The following is a 19,672-nucleotide window of genomic DNA, read 5'->3' on the forward strand; positions in this document are numbered from 1 at the left end:
CCAATCTCTTAGCCACATTTATTTCCCTAATTTTCTTATCCCTATGCCAATTTGCATGTGGCTCGAACAATAATCCCTTGGGATTATGACCCTCGAGGATCTGTTCTTCAATTTCCTTCCTAGTGCTTGATACTCCCCAAACAAGTCCTCCTTCCTAACCTTGCCTATGCTGTTTGTGCTATTGTGGACTACAACAACTGGATTTTCTCCCTATTGCTCCAATATCCTTTCAAGCCAGTTGAAGATGTCCTGCACTCTGGCACCGGGCAGGCAACATACCATGCAGGACTCCCATCCGGCTCACAAAGGATACTATCTGTTCTCCCCCCAATCGTAGAATCGCTGATAACAACTATTTGTCTCTTTGCTTCCTGCTCTTGAATGGCCTTCTGCACCATGGTGCCGTGGTCAGCTGGCTCATCCTGTCCACAGCCCTTTTCCTCATCCGTACATGGAGCTAAAAAATCTCATACCTGTTGGACAAGGTTCAGGCTCCTCCACTCCTGAACTTAGAATCCCCCTACCTGCCTCACTTACAGTCACATCCTGTTGTTCCTGATCACTAACTGAATTTGAATTACTTAATCTACCAGGTTTCTGCCGCATCTCCTCTACTTTTTAAAAAAAATAGTATTCACTTTAACACAATTGAGAATTAACACAAATTAAATGCAAATCAACAGAATGAAATATTTCAAAATATTTCCAAGAAAAAAAAATTAAATAATGGATATTCTACTCAATCATATAAACTTGCATCACTGGCCACACAAAACATACGCAGTCTCAGCTTTTTCAACTCAATCGCATTCCAGACACATTCACTGTCAGGCATATTCCATCAGTGTTCCCTAGATACAGTTTGTGCTGACAAGCCGCATGTTTATGAATGCCCTGTCACATGAATCACATTGGTTCTGATCACGCAGCTTTCCAGACTTCCTTTTCAACTGACCAGCCAAGAATGCGCTGCTCATGATCTGGTTCTCTGATCCAAGCCCTTAGCTCCTTCCCAAGCCTGTGTTGTTTGAACCACTTTATTGGATTCAGTCCCTTTTAGTGCATTGCTCTTCCAAATGTTTCTTGAATTCTTTTCTGTCTTACCGTCAAACAGAAACCTGACTTTTTCATAGAGAGTTTGTGATTTTCTTCAAATAAATGCACTGTTGCTCTTTCTGTGCTGTCTACTTTATAACTACACCTATGTGCTGTTTCCTGCCTGTAGTTCCTCTTTGTTCTTCATCAATAGCTTGTTTGTCTGTGTGTTCAGTGATATGCCTTTTGTCTAAGCTTGGTATTAGATCCAAATCAAGGGTAACAAGGATCAATATTTCTCATTATATAACAAAATTAATATTGACCGTTTAAAATTGATGTAAACACTTAGAAGTTCCTTTCAGACATTTTTAAAACAGTTAGATAAAATATTTAAAAGAAACTATAAGTTTTCTTTGAAGTACTGTTTCCAAATCTAAGGTTGTCAAAACACACACGAACATGATTAGGGATCCCTACAAAATGAGTTCCTGAGTTGTGATATTCCTGTTGTGACTGAAGTCCTAATTCACTTTATCTGTGAATAAACAAATGGAATGGATTCTACAGGGCACCTGGTCCCTACATCATCTCCCCAACAACTCCATGTAAGAAAGAGATCAAAGGTTAAGTTCTCTCTCAATGTTGATGGTTGCCTTGTGGTAATTTAGTTTTGGGAGCAAGATCAATTGCTTTGAGGCTGGACTTCCACCCCTTTCTCAGGAGGATGTACCGCCTACAGAGTTACTGGCCAATCAGATGGTGGTGCTATTATGGCAGACCACTGTGAAAAAGCCTAAATAAATATGTGATCAGGAATTAACTTAGAGGGCAGGCCCTGATCTGGCCAGGGGTCCCACAAAGGAAATTTCCTCAGCTTGTCAGATACCCTATTTTCTGAAAAACAGATTATATGGCTGTTAATTTCTAATTTTTCTTAAAATCAAGGATAGTTTTACCAAATCACAAATGTATCAAATTAACTCCTGTTTGCTGTGTTGTAAATTTCAAACTAACTGATTTCATTTAATATACAGAACAGATGGTCAGATATGAACAATCTTGAATGATCTCAACACGGTTTTACAGATGAGAGAAACCTGGCATGGCATTCTCTCATTAGCAATGCATCTCTTGGCCATCTGTTAATATACAAGATATTTTGTTTCTCCTATCCATTAGTATTACAGGTGAACAAAGTACAAACAAAGTTACCATGAACAATGATGTCACCGCAATGCAACAGCCCAATATGTACATGATATCGTGGATGGTAGAGAACCAAAAGACAATCCGCAGGGCTTTAAAAGTACACGGTACAGGATTGTAAATAAACTCTCACAAATTTACAATAAACCACTGAGTGAATCACTCTGATTGAATTCAATGTTTCAGTTATGCCAACAGTTAAGCAAGTGCAGTTTTGGCACACTCACTTTGACTCAAGTTTCAGCTGGGTAAATTACAGCATGCCTATCTTCTTTATTTCCTGTTATGATGCTGACTCAAAAATGTACTTGTATAAGAGCACTTATTAAATCACTCTTGACTATGTATGTCTTCTCCCTCATAATAATGAGCACAACTTTACTTTCTATACATGGACCCTTCCCAACTTCAGCCTTTCTTACTGGAGTCTGAGTTCTTGATCTCAATTGTGTAAGGTGAGAATATTTCTCTTTTGCTAAAATGATTATTTTGGCCATGAACATTTAGCCCAAATCTGCCAGATTTTCAGATGGCATTACTCGAAGCCCAGAGCCCATGGGCTCGTGCCTTTGCAGTCTATTCCACTTCAATGTTGTGGACCTTTTGTGAAGTAGATTGTAAGAGATGGCCAAGGATCAACAGAGAACTCTTATTCTTAGCCATTAATCAAATCACTAGTGTTTGCTCAGATGGGGCAACTGACTGGAAATCAATGTATTCTCCCCAAAATTGATGCATGTGCATCAATATACAGATTGCATTCCCAACATTATTTATAAATTTCTCAATGTGTAGAGTGTACTGCGTTCAATTCATGAATCATTTCCAAATCTAGGATAAGAAAATGGCACAGATTATCACTCAGCTGAGCAAGTATTTCAGGTATTTGAAGCGAGATTTGAGTTTACATATTCCTGTGAGTAGAAAAGACAGAAGGTTGTGGGTCACAAAAAAAGAGCAAAAGAAATGTGAGAAGTGCCACAAAAAAAGGGGGAAGACTTTTCTACCAGCTCTCCATTGGCCAATGTTTCCAGAACAGCCAAAGGAAAAGATGGCTTGCCAAGATAAGTTGGACATGCTTTGGTAAAATGTACTCCAGCATTTGTTACAGTCATACAGCATGGAATTGACCCTTCGGTCCAACCAGTCCATGCCAACTACTGTCCCAAACAAAACTAATTCCATCTGCCTGCTCCTGACCCCTACCCCTCTGAACCTTTCCTATTCGTGCACTTATCTAAGTGTCTAACCACCACATCCTCAGGAAGTTCATTCCACATACGAAGCACCCTCTAAAACAATTGCCCATTGTCTTTTTTAAATTCGTTCTCTTCTCACCTTAAACATATGCCACCTAATCTTGAAATTATGCCATCCTAGGAAAAAGACACCTACCATTAACCCTATCTGCAAGGTCTCTTCTCAACATTCAATGCTCCATTAAAAAAAGTTCCAGCTTTTCTTTATAATTCAAACCTTCCATGTCCGGCAATATCCTAGCAAATTTCTCTGACCCCTCACGAGCGTAATAATATCCTTCCTACAACAGGGTGACCAGAACTGGACACAGTACTCCAGAAGAGGTCTCACCAATGTCCTGTACAACCTCAATATTTCCTATATCTTGGCAGCCACCGCTCAAGAGACTACCAGTAAAGAAACTTAGTACCAAGTCAACTGAGACAGCGCTGCCTTCTCAAACTATGACAAAGTGCCTTTCACAACAAGACTTCCAGAAGTCAAAAGGTCCTGGTTCAAAGGGCTACTGTGCTGACCACCCTCTTCTGTTGAAGCGGAACTCTGGATGTCACATTAAGTCTTTCAAAGCATCCACCAGCAGTGCTGCTGTCAAACTGTGGATATCGAATAGGAAGGCTACTGGATCAACATGAGCATGCTCCATGAAGTTGTGCCTACCAGCATCGAAGTCTTGCTCCTAAAAGCCAACATGGATGGACAGGCCACTGCAACCTGATTCCTGAAAACTGCCTTCTGAGGCAACTTTTCTTCTTTCAATTCTCTGTTGGCCAATGTTTCAAGAACCCCCAAAGGAAAAGATATGAGAGTACACTTAACGTTGCCCTAAAGCGCAGAGACATTGACACCACTGACCATGGAGGAGAAGGCTATCCACCACTTGGCATGTCACCTTAGGATCCATCGAGGCTCAAGCCACTGCAAGGCTCAGCAACATGACCATGAGGTGGAGCAGCAGCAGCAGGAGAAGAGTGCTAACCTAGAACAACAATTTCCATATCCCCTTGTAAAAACTGAGCTCCCAGCACAGAGAAAGGAAACTTGCAGCCCCCAAAATTAGGCTCCTCAATCATTAAGAAAGACCTAGTCTGACAGGCATCACCTTTGATTTCAAGGCAATGTTGATTATGAACAATCTGTTAGTTGGCTGCTTACCAGCCATTTTCTTTCAGACGTAGGAGGCTACAAGCTCCAAACAGAATCAAAGAGGGGAGAAACTGAAGCAAGTAGGGGCAGCCCCTAATAGAAATGTAAATAAGCTTTGAAGCACAAATGTGGCAATCTAAAACAAAACTTGATAATTCAACGGTCCAAACAAACTCAAGTATTAAAACCAACAGATGAACGCCCGGAGATTTGGAATGCAGCAATTGTGCACTGTAATACTGTAAATAATATTTTGTAAAGTGCTGTGTCTGAACCAAATTCATATAAATAGTACCTCTTGTGAAATTGTATCACATGCTTTAATTTATAGTATCCTGCACAATTTGCCTTTTTCCACTTCAATGAATGTGCCAAAAGCTCACTTCCTGCATTATGCCTTAATGTTTTCATTACTGAAACATTTGGCTGCATGCTGTAGTAAAAATGGCAAAAATATCAGCCCTCACAATTAAGAAAAAGAGTGAATCAGACAGCAACTTCTAATGGCTGGCTGCAAATGCGCAATTAATCACAGGAAGTTGAAGTCTGAGTAGTTGTACTCTTCCAGAAATTTTGCTGTCCCAGTAATCACAGCAACAGAATTGCCATAAAACACATGAAATGTGAGACTGTTACTGTGGATCCATGTTAATAAATGTTACAGGAAAAAATAGGGCTTGCCCATTGCAGTGTAAGCATATTGTTAATTGCACAATAATTTTTTGTCCCCACTTAACCAACAGTTCTAGAATTAAAGAATAATTTTTACAAATGTGATCTTCTTTGGAGATTTAAAAAAAAATTATATTATCTCATGTCTTGCTCATGATTTCTGTTGGAAATGCGTGACAACCCTTACATTCAAAAACATTTCAAAATTCACTGTACAGAAGCAGACATCCAGAACAAGCTCTTGATTGGGACACCAGGGCTCATTTTAAACTACAAACCTGTAACACAACGGGACCAATTGTACTCAGGCTGAGAGATTTTGCTTCTTAAATAAATGTTGATTCTAATATCACAAAGCTGGAAATTGGGCTATTTAAAATCAAAAGAAGAGAAATTCTCAGACATTGTTTCATTCTTTGTGGGATTCACTCTTATTTTACTTTATCAAACCTTTTCAAGTCACTTTATTCAACAATAAATGCTAAAGCAATTTCAGTTAGCTTAATATCCACTATAAGTATGTACAAAAACCTAGCTGTAATATATCAGAAAAGCTTTCAAGTGTCTTTTAAATATATAATAAAGAATTAATCATAAAATCTCTCAATCTCTTTACCTGCATCAGCCTCGTGAAAATCAGGAAAACTGAGATGAACAGTGTTTCGCTTCTCAGTTGCTGCACCCTCAACCAAACTACTCCGAACTGTGCTCTGTTTTTCAGTCATACTGCTTTCTTTGTCACAATCACTGCAAAAAAAAGTGGACAGATTTAATCACAGGGTAATAATGGAAGACTGATTACTGCTTTTCCTGGTAGCTGCCAGTATCTTGCCCCTGTGACCATTCTTCACGTGAGCAACTGGATTCAATTCTGGAGGAGGGAGAGAGAATACCGTAAAAGAGCCTTGCACCAAACTCATTTATGTTCACCTGCCAGCTAAGTTTATTGGATAGCAACAGTTCACAATACTGCTTGCTAACTTTGCCTACTCCTGAGCTAGGCAATATCTGCTGAATAAATGCAAAGCAGGGATTGATCAGGAGCTTCACTTGCTATAAATGCCATGTAGTGCAGTTACTTGCCAAACCACCATGAAGCCAATTAACTCTAATTCAATAACTTTATTCAGTCACTGCTCAAATGTTATTTCCTGCTTCCAAGTGGATGCATTGTTAATAACATGATCTATAAAGTGGGGAACAATACAACTGTCATTATTAAAGCGAATAAATATAGTATGATACACTTACGCCTAACCCATATAAACACTGAGGCTACAAGAGCAGGTCAGTTGCTGGAAAGTCTACAGCAAGTAAATTATATTCTAACTCCCCAAAGCCTGTTAACCAAAAATACAAGTGAAGAATATGATGGAACTCTCTTCCTTCGTAAATGCAGCTCTGACAAAGCTCAAGATGTTCAATACAATGTGATGACCTAATATTCTTTTGGGAAGGAAATCTGTTTTTAACCAGTCTGGCTTATTTGTAACTCAGACCCACAATAATGCAGTTGACTCTTAACCACATCTTGAAAATAGCGTAGCAAGCCAGTCAATTGAAGGGAAATTAATGATGAGCAACAAATATTGGCTTTGCCAGTGATGTCCACTTATCAAAGATGAAAGAACTCATTCAAGACAAAGCAGTCAGCTTGACTGGCACCCATTTATATTGTTCCAACATCGCCTCCTAGCTCTTAAACTCTATGCCTCGACTAATAAAGACAAGTATCCTACATGCCTTCTTAATCACATTATCTACCTGTTTCACTACCTTAAGGGACTGGTAGATGTGAACAGAGATCCTTTGGTCCTTGGTGCTTCCCAGGGTCCAATTTGCTATGTCTCTCCTATTCACGTGCATCACTTCACACTTATTCGGACTGAATTCCATTTGCATCTGACCAGCCCAACTGTATCCTCCTGTACTCTCAGGCTATCGTCTTCACTATTTACCATCTCACCAATTTCATATCATCCATGAACTTATTGATCAATCCTCCTACATTCAACTCTAAATTCTTTATATATACCGTAAACTGATCCCTACTGAACCCCAGTGGACGCAGGCTTCTAGAAACACCCCTCAATCATTATCCTCTGCTTCCTGCCACTCGGTCAATTCTGTTAACCAGTTTGCCAAATTTCCTTGACTCCGTTGACTCCTACCTTTGTTATCAGTCTCCCAAGTGGAACCTTATCAAGAGCCTTGATGAAGTCCAAGTATACTATACCAAATGCATTGCCCTCATCTATCTACACACCTGGTTATGTCTTTGAAAAATTCCATCCAGTTGGACAGGTTTGACCTCCCTTTAACCAAAGGTATTTCTTGACTTTTCTTGATTAATCCCTACCTCTCCAAGTGCAGATTAATTCTGTCTCAGTATTATTTCCAAAAGTTACCCCATAAAGGAGGTTAACTTGACTAGTCAATAATTTGCAGTTGCTCTTGCTCCCTTCTTGAATAATGGTACCACATTGGCTGTCATCCAATCCTCTGGCACCTCTCCTGTGGCCAGGGAGGAATTGAAAATTATTGCCAATACCCCTGCCATTTCTTCCCTTGCCTCACTCCATAGTCGGAGATACATTTCATGTGGCCGTGGAGATTTATCTACTTTTAAGGTTGTCAGGCCACTCAGAACCTCCTCCATCTCTGCTAACTTCTTTATGTTTATCAAAACCATTCTCCCTGATTTCTATACCCACATTGTTGCTCTCACAAGTGAGTACTAAATATTCATATGTCCTCTGGACGCACAAATTACCACTGTGGTCCTTTATGGGCCCTGCTCTGATTACCTTTTATATCCTTGTACAATATCTTAGGAGTTTCCTTCATTATTGCTACCATTATTTTTTCATGCTCCCTTTGTGCTCTCCTGATCTCGGAGTATCCCTTTGGACCTACTGCACTCCTCTGGGGATTCTCCTGTTTTGAGGCCCAGTCTTCTCAGACCTGCACTCAGTTTGCTTTGAGCCTCAGCATGAGGACAAATGTTATGCTTCAGGGTGCCACTACACTGACAACTGTCAATATTGCAAGTGTAATACTGGAGGCTACTGATTGCTCCATAATCATTATGAATCTGAGAAACTATCACTTGGAGCCTGAAATCAACTCAAGCCTCAAAAGCTACAGATGCTATGTCCAAGCTGAGTGCTTGAAACAGCAAAAAAAAACTGACTCAAGACACCAAATTGAGTCTACCAAGGCTGGCTGTTCAATATTCTCATCTACAGTGGTGAGACCTGAACAATATACGTTAGGCAAGAGAAAAAACTGAACAGTGTCTTCCTTCACTGTCTCAGGTGTATCTATAGCATATTTTGGATTCCACAAATAGAGAAGTTTAAAAGCCTAAGTTAAAAATATTTTAAAAAGACAGTCACCTTTAGAAAATAAATATCTGCTATAATCCCTGACATTGATAGAAGGTATCAGAAGGAACTGATGAGAAGACAGATAGTAAGATTCACAGTTTAAATTTGATAGCTATCCTTTTTATAGAGTCACAGAGTAACACAGCATGGAAATAGACTCTTCTTTCCATGCAGACCATATGCCCAAACTATACTAGCCCCACTTGCCTGCATTTGACCCATATCCCTCGAAACCTTTCCTATTCATGTACTTACCTAAATGCCTTTTAAAATACTTTAACTGTACTCACACCCACCACTTCCTTTCAAAGTTTATTCCACACACGAACCATTCCCTGTGTAAAAAACTGCCCCCATGCCCTTTTTAAAACTTTCTCCTCTCACCTGAAAAATATGCCTTTTAGTTTTGAACTTCCTCACCGTGCAGAAAAAGACCCTCGCCATTCATTTTATCTATGCCCCTCATGATTTTATAAACCTCTGAAGGTTACCCCTCAACCTCCTATGCTCCAATGAAAAATATCCCAGCCTATCCAGTCTTTCGTGGTTCTAACCCTCCCATTCCCGGCAACATCCTAGTAAATCTTTTCTGAATCCTCTCTAATTTAATAATGTTCTTCCTATAGTAGGGTGACCAGAATTACACAGAGTACTCCAAAAGAAACCTAACCAATGTCCTGTACAACCTTAACATGACCTCCCAACGTATATACTCAAAGGTCTGAACAATGAATTTAAGCGTGCTAAACACTTCCTTAACAAACTGACCTTTGATGCAAATTTCAAAGAATTATAGACCTAAATCCCAAGGCCTCTCTGTTCTACACCCCCACCCAGGACACTGAGAAAAAAATGGAAAGGAAGAAAAAAGAAAACGAGGAAAATGCAGATGAAGCCCAGTCGCAGGAGTTCATACAGCACAAGATATCCCAACCCAATCTAGTCCCACCTGCCAGCACCCGGCCCAAATTCCTCCAAACCCTTCCTATTCATATACCCATCCAAATGCCTTTTAAATGTTGCAATTGTACCAGCCTCCACCATTTCCTCTGGCAACTCATTCCATACACATACTACCCTCTGTGTGAAAAAGTTGCCCCTCAGATCTCTTTTATATCTCTCCCCTCTCACCCTAAACCTATACTCTTTAGTTCTGGACTCCTCCAGGCAGGGAAAATGACTTTGTCTATTTATCCTATCCATGCCCCTCATGATTTTATAAACCTCTATGAGGTCACCCCTCAGCCTTTGACACTCCAGGGAAAACAAGCCCAGCCTTTTCAACCTCTCCCTGTAGATCAGATCCTCCAACCCTGGCAACATCCTCGTAAATCTTTTCTGAACCCTTTCAACTTTCACAACATCGTTCCAAGAGGAGAGAGGCCAGAACTGCACGCAATATTCCAAAAGTGGCCTAACAAATGTCCTGTACAGCCGCAACATGACCTCCAAACCCGTGTACTTAATACTTTGACCAATATCTATCTACTTGCGACTCCACTTTCTAGGAGCTATGAACCTGCAAATCAAGATCTCTTTGTTCAGCAACACTCCCTACAACATTAGCATTAAGTGTATAAGTCCTTCTAAGATTTGCTTTCCCAAAATGCAGCAGTTCGCATTTATCTAAATTAAACTCCATCTGCCAATTCTCAGCCCATTGGCCCATCTGGTCAAGATCCCGTCGTAATCCGAGGTAACTTTCTTCGCTGTGCAGTATACCTCCAATTTTGGTGTCATCTGCAAACTTACTAACTGTACCTCTTATGCTTGTGACACTCCATTGGTCACAAGCCTCCAGTCTGAAAAAACATCTCTCCACCACCACCCTCTGTCTTTTACCTTTGAGCCAATTCTGTATCCAAATGGCTAGTTCTCCCTGCATTCCATGAGATCGAACCTTGCTAATCAGTCTCCCAAGGGGAACGTTGTCGAACACCTTACTGAAGTACATATTGATCACATCCACCGCTCTGCCCTCTGTTACTTCTTCAAACAACTCAATCAAGTTTGTGAGACATGATTTCCCGTGCAAAGCCATGTTGACTATCCCTAATCAGTCCTTGCCTTTTGAAATATATGTACATCCTGTCCCTCAGGTTTCCCTCCAACAACTTGCCCACCACAGATGTTAGGCTCACTGGTCTATAGTTCCCTGGCTTGTCCTTACCACCTTTCTGAAAGAATGGCACCATGTTAGCCAACCTCCAGTCTTCCAGTACCCCACTTGTGACCATCAAAGGTACAAATATATCAGCAAAGGGAGCCAGCAATCACTTCCCTAGCTTCCCACAGAGTTCTAGGGACACTTGATCAGATCCTGGGGATTTATCCACTTTTATGTGTTTCAAGATATCCAGCAATTCCTCCTCTGTAATATGGACATATTTGAAGATGTCACCATCTATTTCCCTACATTTTATACATTCCAGGTCCTTTTCCACATAAACACTGATGCAAAACACTTGTTTAGTATCACCCCCATCTCCTGCAGTTCCACACAAAGGCTGCCTTGCTGATCTTTGAGGGGCCCTATTCTCTCCCCAGTTACCCTTTTGTCCTTAATGTAGTTGTAAAAACCTTTTGGATTCTACTTAATTCTATTTGCCAAAGCTATCTCATGTCCCCTTTTTGCCCTCCTGATTTCCCTCTTAAGTATACTCCTACTGCCTTTATACTCTTCTAAGGATTCACTCGATCTATCCTGTGTATACCTTACATATGCTTCCTTCTTTTTCTTAACCAAACCCTCAATATCTTTAGTCATCCAGCATTCCCTACACCTACCAGTCTTTCCTTTCACCCTAATAGGAATATACCATCTCTGGACCCTCATTATTGCATTTCTGAAGGCTTCCCATTTTCCAGTCGTCTCTTTACCTGTGAACATCTGCCCTCAGTCAGCTTTGAAAGTTCTGTCTAATACCGTCAAAATTAGCCTTCCTCCAATTTAGAATTTCAATTTTTAGATCTACCCATTACTATTTTAAAATTAATAGAATTATGGTCGCTGGCCTCAAAGTGCTCCCCCACTGACACCTCAGTCACCTGCCCAGCCTTACTTCCCAAGAGTAGGTCAAGTTTTGCACTTTTCCTAGTCGGTATATCCACATACTAAATCAGAAAATTTTCTTGTACACACACTTAAAAATCCTCTTTATCTAAACTTTTAATATTACAGCAGTTCCGGTCAATGTTTGGAAAGTTAAAATCTCCTACCATAATCACAATATTATTCTTACAGATAACAGATCTCCTTACAAATTTGTTTCTCAATTTTCTGCTGACAATTAGGGGGTCGATAATACAGCTGTAAATGTGTTGCTGGTCAAAGCACAGCAGGCCAGGCAGCATCTCAGGAATAGAGAATTCGACGTTTCGAGCATAAGCCCTTCATCAGGAATCCCAATAAGGTGATCATCCCTTTCTTATTTCTCAGTTCCACCCAAATAACTTGCCTGGATGTATTTCCGAGAATATCCTCCCTCAGCACAGCTATAATGTTATCCCTTATCAAAAACGCCACTCCCCCTCCTCTCTTGACTCCCTTTCTATCCTTCCTGTAGCATTTGTATCCTGGAACATTAAGCTGCCAGGCCTGCCCATCCCTGAGCCATGTTTCTGTAATTGCTATTATATCCTAGTCCATGTTCCTAACCATGCCCTAAGTTCATCTGCCTTCCCTGTTAGGCCCCTTGCATTGAAATAAATGCAGTTTAATTGATCAGTCCTACCTTGTTCTCTGCTTTGTCCCTGCCTGACCTGAATGTTTGACTTGCTTCTTTTCTCAACTGTACCAGTCTCAGATTGATCTCATTCCTCACTATCTCCCTGGGTCCCACCCCCCCACCTTACTAGTTGAAATCCTCCTGAGCAGCTCTAGCAAATCACCTTGCCACTACATTAGTCCCCTTCCAATTTAGGTGCAATCTGTCCTTCTTGTACAGGTAAAACGTGAAGTCTGCGGATGCTGGAGATCAGAGCTGAAAATGTGTTGCTGGTTAAAGCACAGCAGGTTAGGCAGCATCCAAGGAACAGGAAATTTGACGTTTCGGGCCAGAGCCCTTCATCAGGAATGGATGATGAAGGGCTCTGATGAAGGGTTCTGGACCGAAACGTTGAATTTCCTGTTCCTTGGATGCTGCCTAACCTGCTGTGCTTTAACCAGCAACACATTTTCAGCTTCTTGTACAGGTCACTTCTACCCCAGAAGAGATTCCAATGATTCAAAAATGTGAATCCTTCTCCCATACACCAGATCCTCAGCCATGCATTCATCTGCTCTATCCTCCTATTCCTACCCTCACTAGCTCGCAGCACTGGGAGTAATCCAGATATTACAACTCTTTTAAAATTCCTACCTAATTCTTTACATTCTCCCTTCAGAATCTCATACTTTTCCCTTCCTAGGTTGTTGGTTCCAATGTGTACAATGACCTCCTGCTGGTCCTTCTCCCTCTTGAGAACATTCTGCACCCTCTCGGGGGTATCCTTGATCCTGGCACCAGGGAGGCAACACGCCATTCTGATTTTTCGCTGCTGTCCACAGAAACATCTGTCTGTGCCACAGAATACAGAGACCCCCAACACAATTGATCTCTTGGAACCCGACGTACCTCTCATTGCATTAGAGTCAGTCTCGATACCAGAAACTTGGCAGTTCATGCTACACTCTTCTGAGAATCTATCACCCCCTACATTTCCAAAACAGCATACTTGTTTGAAATGGGGATAGCCACAGAAGACTCCTGCACTAACTACCTACTTCTCTTACCTTTCCTAAAGTTAGCTCATCTACGTGACTGTATCAGCAACTTTTCTCCCTTCCTATAACTGCCAACCATCACACCCCTTGTTCTTGTAAATTCCTCATTGCCTCTGTCTCTCCAACTGATACATTTGATCTGATAGGATTTGCAACCAACAGCATTTATTGCAGATTTCATCCTCAGTAACATGTGAACTCTCCTTAAACTCCCACATCTGACAAGAGGAGCATATCACTCTACGAAAGGCCATTTTTGCTTCTTCCAATCTATAGACCCAGAAAATAGCACTGTCTTATTCCCTTACAAAACACTGCTCCAGGCTAACTTAATACTTATGGCTTATATTTTTAAGTTTAATCAAGAGACATATCTGCCATGGTCAACTGGCAAAATAGACTTGATGGGCCAAACGGCCTAAATCTGCTCCAATATCTTACGGTCTTAGTCACTTACAAATAGAAAATAGATTAAAATTATAGTGCAGGCCCGTAACAAAAACGTTGCATTTTCATCTATGGTATTTTATTTCATTCCCCTCACCCCACCATTAGAGCAAACCTCCTGTTCACTTCAAGAAATATGAGTATTTAATACAAATCATTCCAGGAGGAGAGATTCAATGCTCCCCTGGCTAGCTGCACAAATTTGCACACATCAACATCCTACAAATAACAGTGACCTTTGAAAAGTTTATTAACTGGAAAATCTCACTTGCTTTCTCTCTAAATAGACTGCCCTGACCTGCAGAGTTCTTTTTTTCCACTACTTTCTGTTTTCATTTCAGATTTCCAGCATTGAAGATAATTTGTTTTTCATGTGTTAAGTACATAGTGCACTGTCTGTGTCATTTAAGTACCAGAATGAATGGCTGCTGAGAGAAAGTGAGGACTGCAGGAGATCAGAGCTTAAAAATGCGTTGCTGGAAAAGCGCAGCAGGTCAGGCAGCATCAAAGGAGCAGGAGAATTGACATTTCGGTCCGAAACGTCGATTCTCCTGCTCCTTTGATGCTGCCTGACCTGCTGCGCTTTTCCAGCAACACATTTTTAAGCTCTGAATGGCGGCTGACCCGCATACTCTATTTCACAACATACTTTAACAGAATGCTTTGTGTACAAAGTATTGTAATACATTTACAAACCATGTTATAATCTAGTAATTGAAGCAAAATCAGTTTTAATGAAAAGACATCAGAGGTATGACTTTAATGGTAACAAGACCTACCTGAACTGCGCAGCATGGGTTGTCTGCCACAAGTTCAACATATTTCTGCAGGTTTCAAGAGCTTCCTCTGGTCCTGTATGAACTGCTTCAAGTTTGACTTTAGTGAAAAATAAACTAGAGAGAAAGAGCGAGACAAAGAGAGAAAGTCAAAGAAAAGTATGGAATTTTTAAATAGAATGTATCACCAACCATGTTTTTGTAATCAACCAAAGTCTGGGAGAACAGAAAAATACTGGAGACATATTTTTCCTTTTAAATTATGTCCACGCAGAAAGAGGTGATACAGTGAGTTAGGTGCTGTCTATCTTTCAGAACAGAGTTCAAATCCTGCTCAAACTGCCATAATAAAAGTCCCCTCTTTTACTTGCAAAATGATTGGACAAGGCATGAGCATACAGCTTCAAGTCACTAGCATCACACACAGCTTTATTCATTTAGATTATCTCATGATATCCCAAATTTTAGCCTAACCAAGACAAGTAACTCTTGGTTGAGATTGCAGTGATTCCAGTGTAAAATGTAATAATAGTCCATGGAAATAACACAGCACATGCGCATACAAATGAATATCTCATTTAAACAAAGTATCACAACAGATACCAGGTCAAGAAAGTGTCAAAACATTTTAATCTGATTTGGAGATGCCGGTGTTGGACTGGGGTGTACAAAGTTAAAAATCACACAACACCAGGTTAAACCTGTTGGACTATAACCTGGTGTTGTGTGATTTTTAACATTTTAATCTGTACATTGTAAACTGGAAAAGGTTTTTTCCACAAGACTGGAATACCCATTCAGAAGAGTACACAATCAAACATCTGGCCTGTAGGTAGTTAGCTGCTATAACAAACTGCCTAGCTCAGTCGAATAGAACGAAAATCTAACACCAATTTAAGAATGAACCATATCTTGAGTGATAAATATTTTACAAATATGGCTTAATAATTAGTGATACATTCATATGGACTGTCTGTTGCTGAAAAGACACAAAAACTTTGCAATATACCAGTTTTGCAGCTCGCAAGACTATGTTAGAAATAGAACACAATGGATTTTAATGAGTGGTTAGGGATCAGTTAAAGACTGTATACAACTTGGTTAAAATCACATAACACCAGGTAATAGTCCAACAGGTTTAATTGGAAGCAATAGCTTTTGGAGCGCCGCTCCTTCATCACAACCACCTGATGAAGGAGCAGCGCTCCGAAAGCTAGTGCTTCCAATTAAACTTGTTGGACAATAACCTGGTGTTGTGTGATTTTTAACTTTGTACACCCCAGTCCAACACCAGCATCTCCAAATCATGTATATAACTTGAACAGCCACACCTGGGGCTGACCCATTTAGTCCTGGTCAGCAAACAAAGCCACAAAGCCAACTGGAACAAATGCCTATTTGGCTCCAGCTGTCAAACAGAGAATTGCTGAATTGGCTGCAACTGAGTAGAAGTGGCTATAAATCAGCAGAATATAATCTGTGGAGCAAAGATGGTCTTCAAGTCAGAGCCAAAACTGATCCCTCAAACACCTGTCCACATCAAGGCGGAATCCAGTATCTAAGCTCTGACCACAACAAAATCCATGACCCATTTAGCTTTAAAATTAATTTTAAGGCCAAAATATGAACCTACCATGGTTTAATATGCCCATCCTAACATCATATTTAACCTAATTTAAGGTTGGATATAATGCCCAAACTATTCCCTCTCATATCAGGACAGACATGCACTGTTTTGTATTTAACATACTTACTTCCCCATGGCGTTCATTTGTCATGACTACACCTAGAAAAACATAAGAAATTCACATCCACTGCCAGCTTTTCAAAACTTAAGCTGCTGGAATCTACAAAACATTTCTTCAGTGCTGAATGAGCCTTCATTACACTGCACAGAAGCAGAGGCAACTTTATCAAATATCTTTACTATTTGTAATTTAGATCTATCCATGAGTTGGGCATAGAACTGCACAAAGACATATAATATCCCATTACGTTTCATAGGTGATCTATAAATATACACAAGTTATTTAATTTAAGGTGTGACTATATAAAAATAGAACATTAGTACAAAATGAATCAGAGCTGAAAATGTGTTGCTGGAAAAGCGCAGCAGGTCAGACAGCATCCAAGGAGCAGGAGAATCGACGTTTCGGACATAAGCCCTTTTTCAGGAATGAGGAAAGTGTGCCAAGCAGGCTAAGATAAAAGGTAGGGAGGAGGGACTTGGGGGAAGGCCGTTCGAAATGCAATAGGTGGAAAGAGGTTATGGTGAGGGTGATAGGCCGGAGTGGGGGTGGGGGCTGAGAGGTCAGGAAGAAGATTGCAGGTTAGGAATGTGGTGCTGAGTTCGAGGGTTGGGACTGAGGCAAGGTGGGGGGAGGGGAAATGAAGAAACTGGAGAAATCTGAGTTCATCCCTTGTGGTTGGAGGGTTCCAAGGCGGAAGATGAGGCGCTCTTCCTCCAGCCGTCGTGTTGTTATTGTCTAGCGATGGAGGAGTCCAAGGACCTGCATGTCCTTGGTGGAGTGGGAGGGGGAAGTTGAAGTGTTGAGCCACAGGGTGGTTGGGTTGGTTGATCCGGGTGTCCCAGAGGTGTTCTCTGAAACGTTCCGCAAGTAGGTGGCCTGTCTCCCCAATATAGAGGAGGCCACATTGGGTGCAGCGGATGCAGTAAATGATATATGTGGAGGTGCAGTTGAATTTGTGGCGGATATGGAAGGATCCCTTGGGGCCTTGGAGGGAAATAAGGGGGGAGGTATGGACGCATTTCTTGCAGTTGCAGGGGAAGGTGCCAGGAGTGGAGGTTGGGTTGGTAGGGGGTGTGGACCTAACAAGGGAGTCATGGAGGAAGTAGTCTTTTCGGAACACTGATAGGGGAGGGGAGGGAAATATACCTCTGGTGGTGGGGTCTGTTTGGAAGTGGCAGAAATGACGATGGATGATACGATGTATATGGAGGTTGGTGGGGTGGTAGGTGAGGACTAGTAGGGTTCTGTCCTGGTGGCGATTGGAGGGGCAGGACTCGAGGGCGGAGGAGCGGGAAGTGGAGGAAATGTGGTGGAGGGCATCGTCGACCACGTCTGGGGGGAAATTGCGGTCTTTGAAGAAGGAGGCCATCTGGGTTGTTCGGTATTGGAACTGGTCCTCCTGGGAGCAGATGTGGCGGAGACGAAGGAATTGGGAATGTGGGATGGCATTTTTACAGGGGGCAGGGTGGGAGGAGGTGTGGTCTAGGTAGCTGTGGGAGTCGGTCGGTTTATAGTAAATGTCCGTGTTGATTTGGTCACCCGAGATAGGAATGGAGAGGTCTAGGAAGGAGAGGGAGGAGTCTGAGACGGTCCAGGTAAATTTGAGGTTGGGGTGGAAGGTGTTAGTAAAGTGGATGAACTGTTCAACCTCCTCGTGGGAGCACGAGGCAGCCTCTTCGTAGGATATATGGAACAGTCTATCTTCTGCAGCTACATTGGCACCACCACCCACCTTTTCCTCTGCTATATCGATGACTGTATCGGCGCTGCCTCGTGCTCCCACGAGGAAGTTGAACAGTTCATCCACTTTACTATCACCTTCCACCCCGACCTCAAATTTACCTGGACCATCTCTGACTCCTCCCTCCCCTTCCTGGACCTCTCCATTTCTATCTCGGGCAACCGAATCAACATGGACATTTACTTATCTTCCGCCAGGAACCCTCCAACCACAAGGGATCAACTCAGATTTCTCCAGTTCCCTCATTTCCCCTTCCCCCACCTTGTCTCAGTCCCAACCCTCGAACTCAGTACCACCTTCCTAACCTGCAATCTTCTTCCTGACCTCTCCACCCCCACCAGCACTCCAGCCTATCACCCTCTCCTTATCACCCTCTCCTTATCATCCTCTCCTTATCACCCTCACCTTAACCTCCTTCCACCTATTGCATTTCCAACGCCCCTCCCCCAAGTCCCTCCTCCCTACCTTTTATCTTAGCCTGCTTGACACACTTTTCTCATTCCTGAAGAAGGGCTCATGCCCAAAATGTCGATTCTCCTGCTCCTTGGATGCTGCCTGACTGCTGCGCTTTTCCAGCAACACATTTTCAGCTCTGATCTCCAGCATCTGCAGTCCTCACTTTCTTCTACAAAATGAATCAGTATGAAACAGAATATTATTGGAAGAAATTTCCTCCCCCAACTCCTTGCCATGTATTATGCAATGAACCTACAGAATAGTCTCCCAGATACAGTAGTTAGGAACAGACCGTTCAACTCTTTGAGCTTGCTCCGTTCTGGCCCCGAGTTGATCATCGACCTCAATGCCAAATTCCTATACCATCTCTGTATCCCCGATTCATTGTTAATTAGAACCCTATCAATCACTCTCTTCACCTTAATGACTGAGCTTCCAGCACCCTCTGGGCTAAATAATTCCCAAGGTTCACCATGCTCTGCATGAAGAAGTTCCTCCTCTGTTTTAAAAGGCTTGAATCATATTTTGAGGTTGTGTCTTGTAGCTCAGGGAAACATCCTTTCTGCATCTACTCTGTCTATCCTTTTAAGTTAAAAATTACACAACATCAGGTTATAGTCCAACAGGTTTATTTGGAAGTACTAGCTGTTGGAGTGCTGCTGCTTCATTAGGTAGCTACCTGACGAAGGAGCGGCGCTCAGAAAGCTAGTACTTCCAAACAGACCTGGTGGACTATAAGCTGGTGCTGCGTGATTTTTAACTTTGTCCAGCCAGTCCAACACAGGCACTTCCTCATCATACCCCTTTAAGAATTTTGTCATGGACACCAAGTTATGTTTTGAAAGGTACTGTGCTCATGAACACGCCTATCAGTTTACCATTTACTTTTACTGAAAAGAAAATTGCTGACTTCTGCTTTGTCATTAAATATATTTAAGTAGAGTTGGAGGCATAAGTATGAATAAGAACTGATGTATAAAAAAAAATACAAATAATGGAATGAGGTGTGAAGCACCAGGATCCCTGAG

The 19,672-nt window shown here is 41.6% G+C and overlaps 1 protein-coding gene across 3 annotated transcripts in view; it reads right to left on the minus strand.

Annotated features, from left to right (window-relative positions):
• LOC132819708 (tetratricopeptide repeat protein 7A-like) overlaps positions 1-19,672 on the minus strand; it is a 373,105-nt gene that overhangs the window by 115,444 nt on the left and 237,989 nt on the right. For all 3 annotated transcript variants that reach the window (XR_009645113.1, XM_060831372.1, XM_060831373.1), the window contains 2 exons: positions 14,700-14,813; positions 5,936-6,066 (listed from right to left, as the gene is read on the minus strand). Coding sequence is in view for 2 of the 3 variants with exons in the window: in XM_060831372.1 (XP_060687355.1) it covers positions 5,936-6,066; positions 14,700-14,813 (245 nt within the window). In the remaining variant the exon portion in view is untranslated. The remainder of the gene's footprint in view (positions 1-5,935; positions 6,067-14,699; positions 14,814-19,672) is intronic.

This window comes from Hemiscyllium ocellatum, chromosome 10 (assembly GCF_020745735.1).
Source record: "Hemiscyllium ocellatum isolate sHemOce1 chromosome 10, sHemOce1.pat.X.cur, whole genome shotgun sequence".
NCBI classification, from domain to species: domain Eukaryota; kingdom Metazoa; phylum Chordata; class Chondrichthyes; order Orectolobiformes; family Hemiscylliidae; genus Hemiscyllium; species Hemiscyllium ocellatum.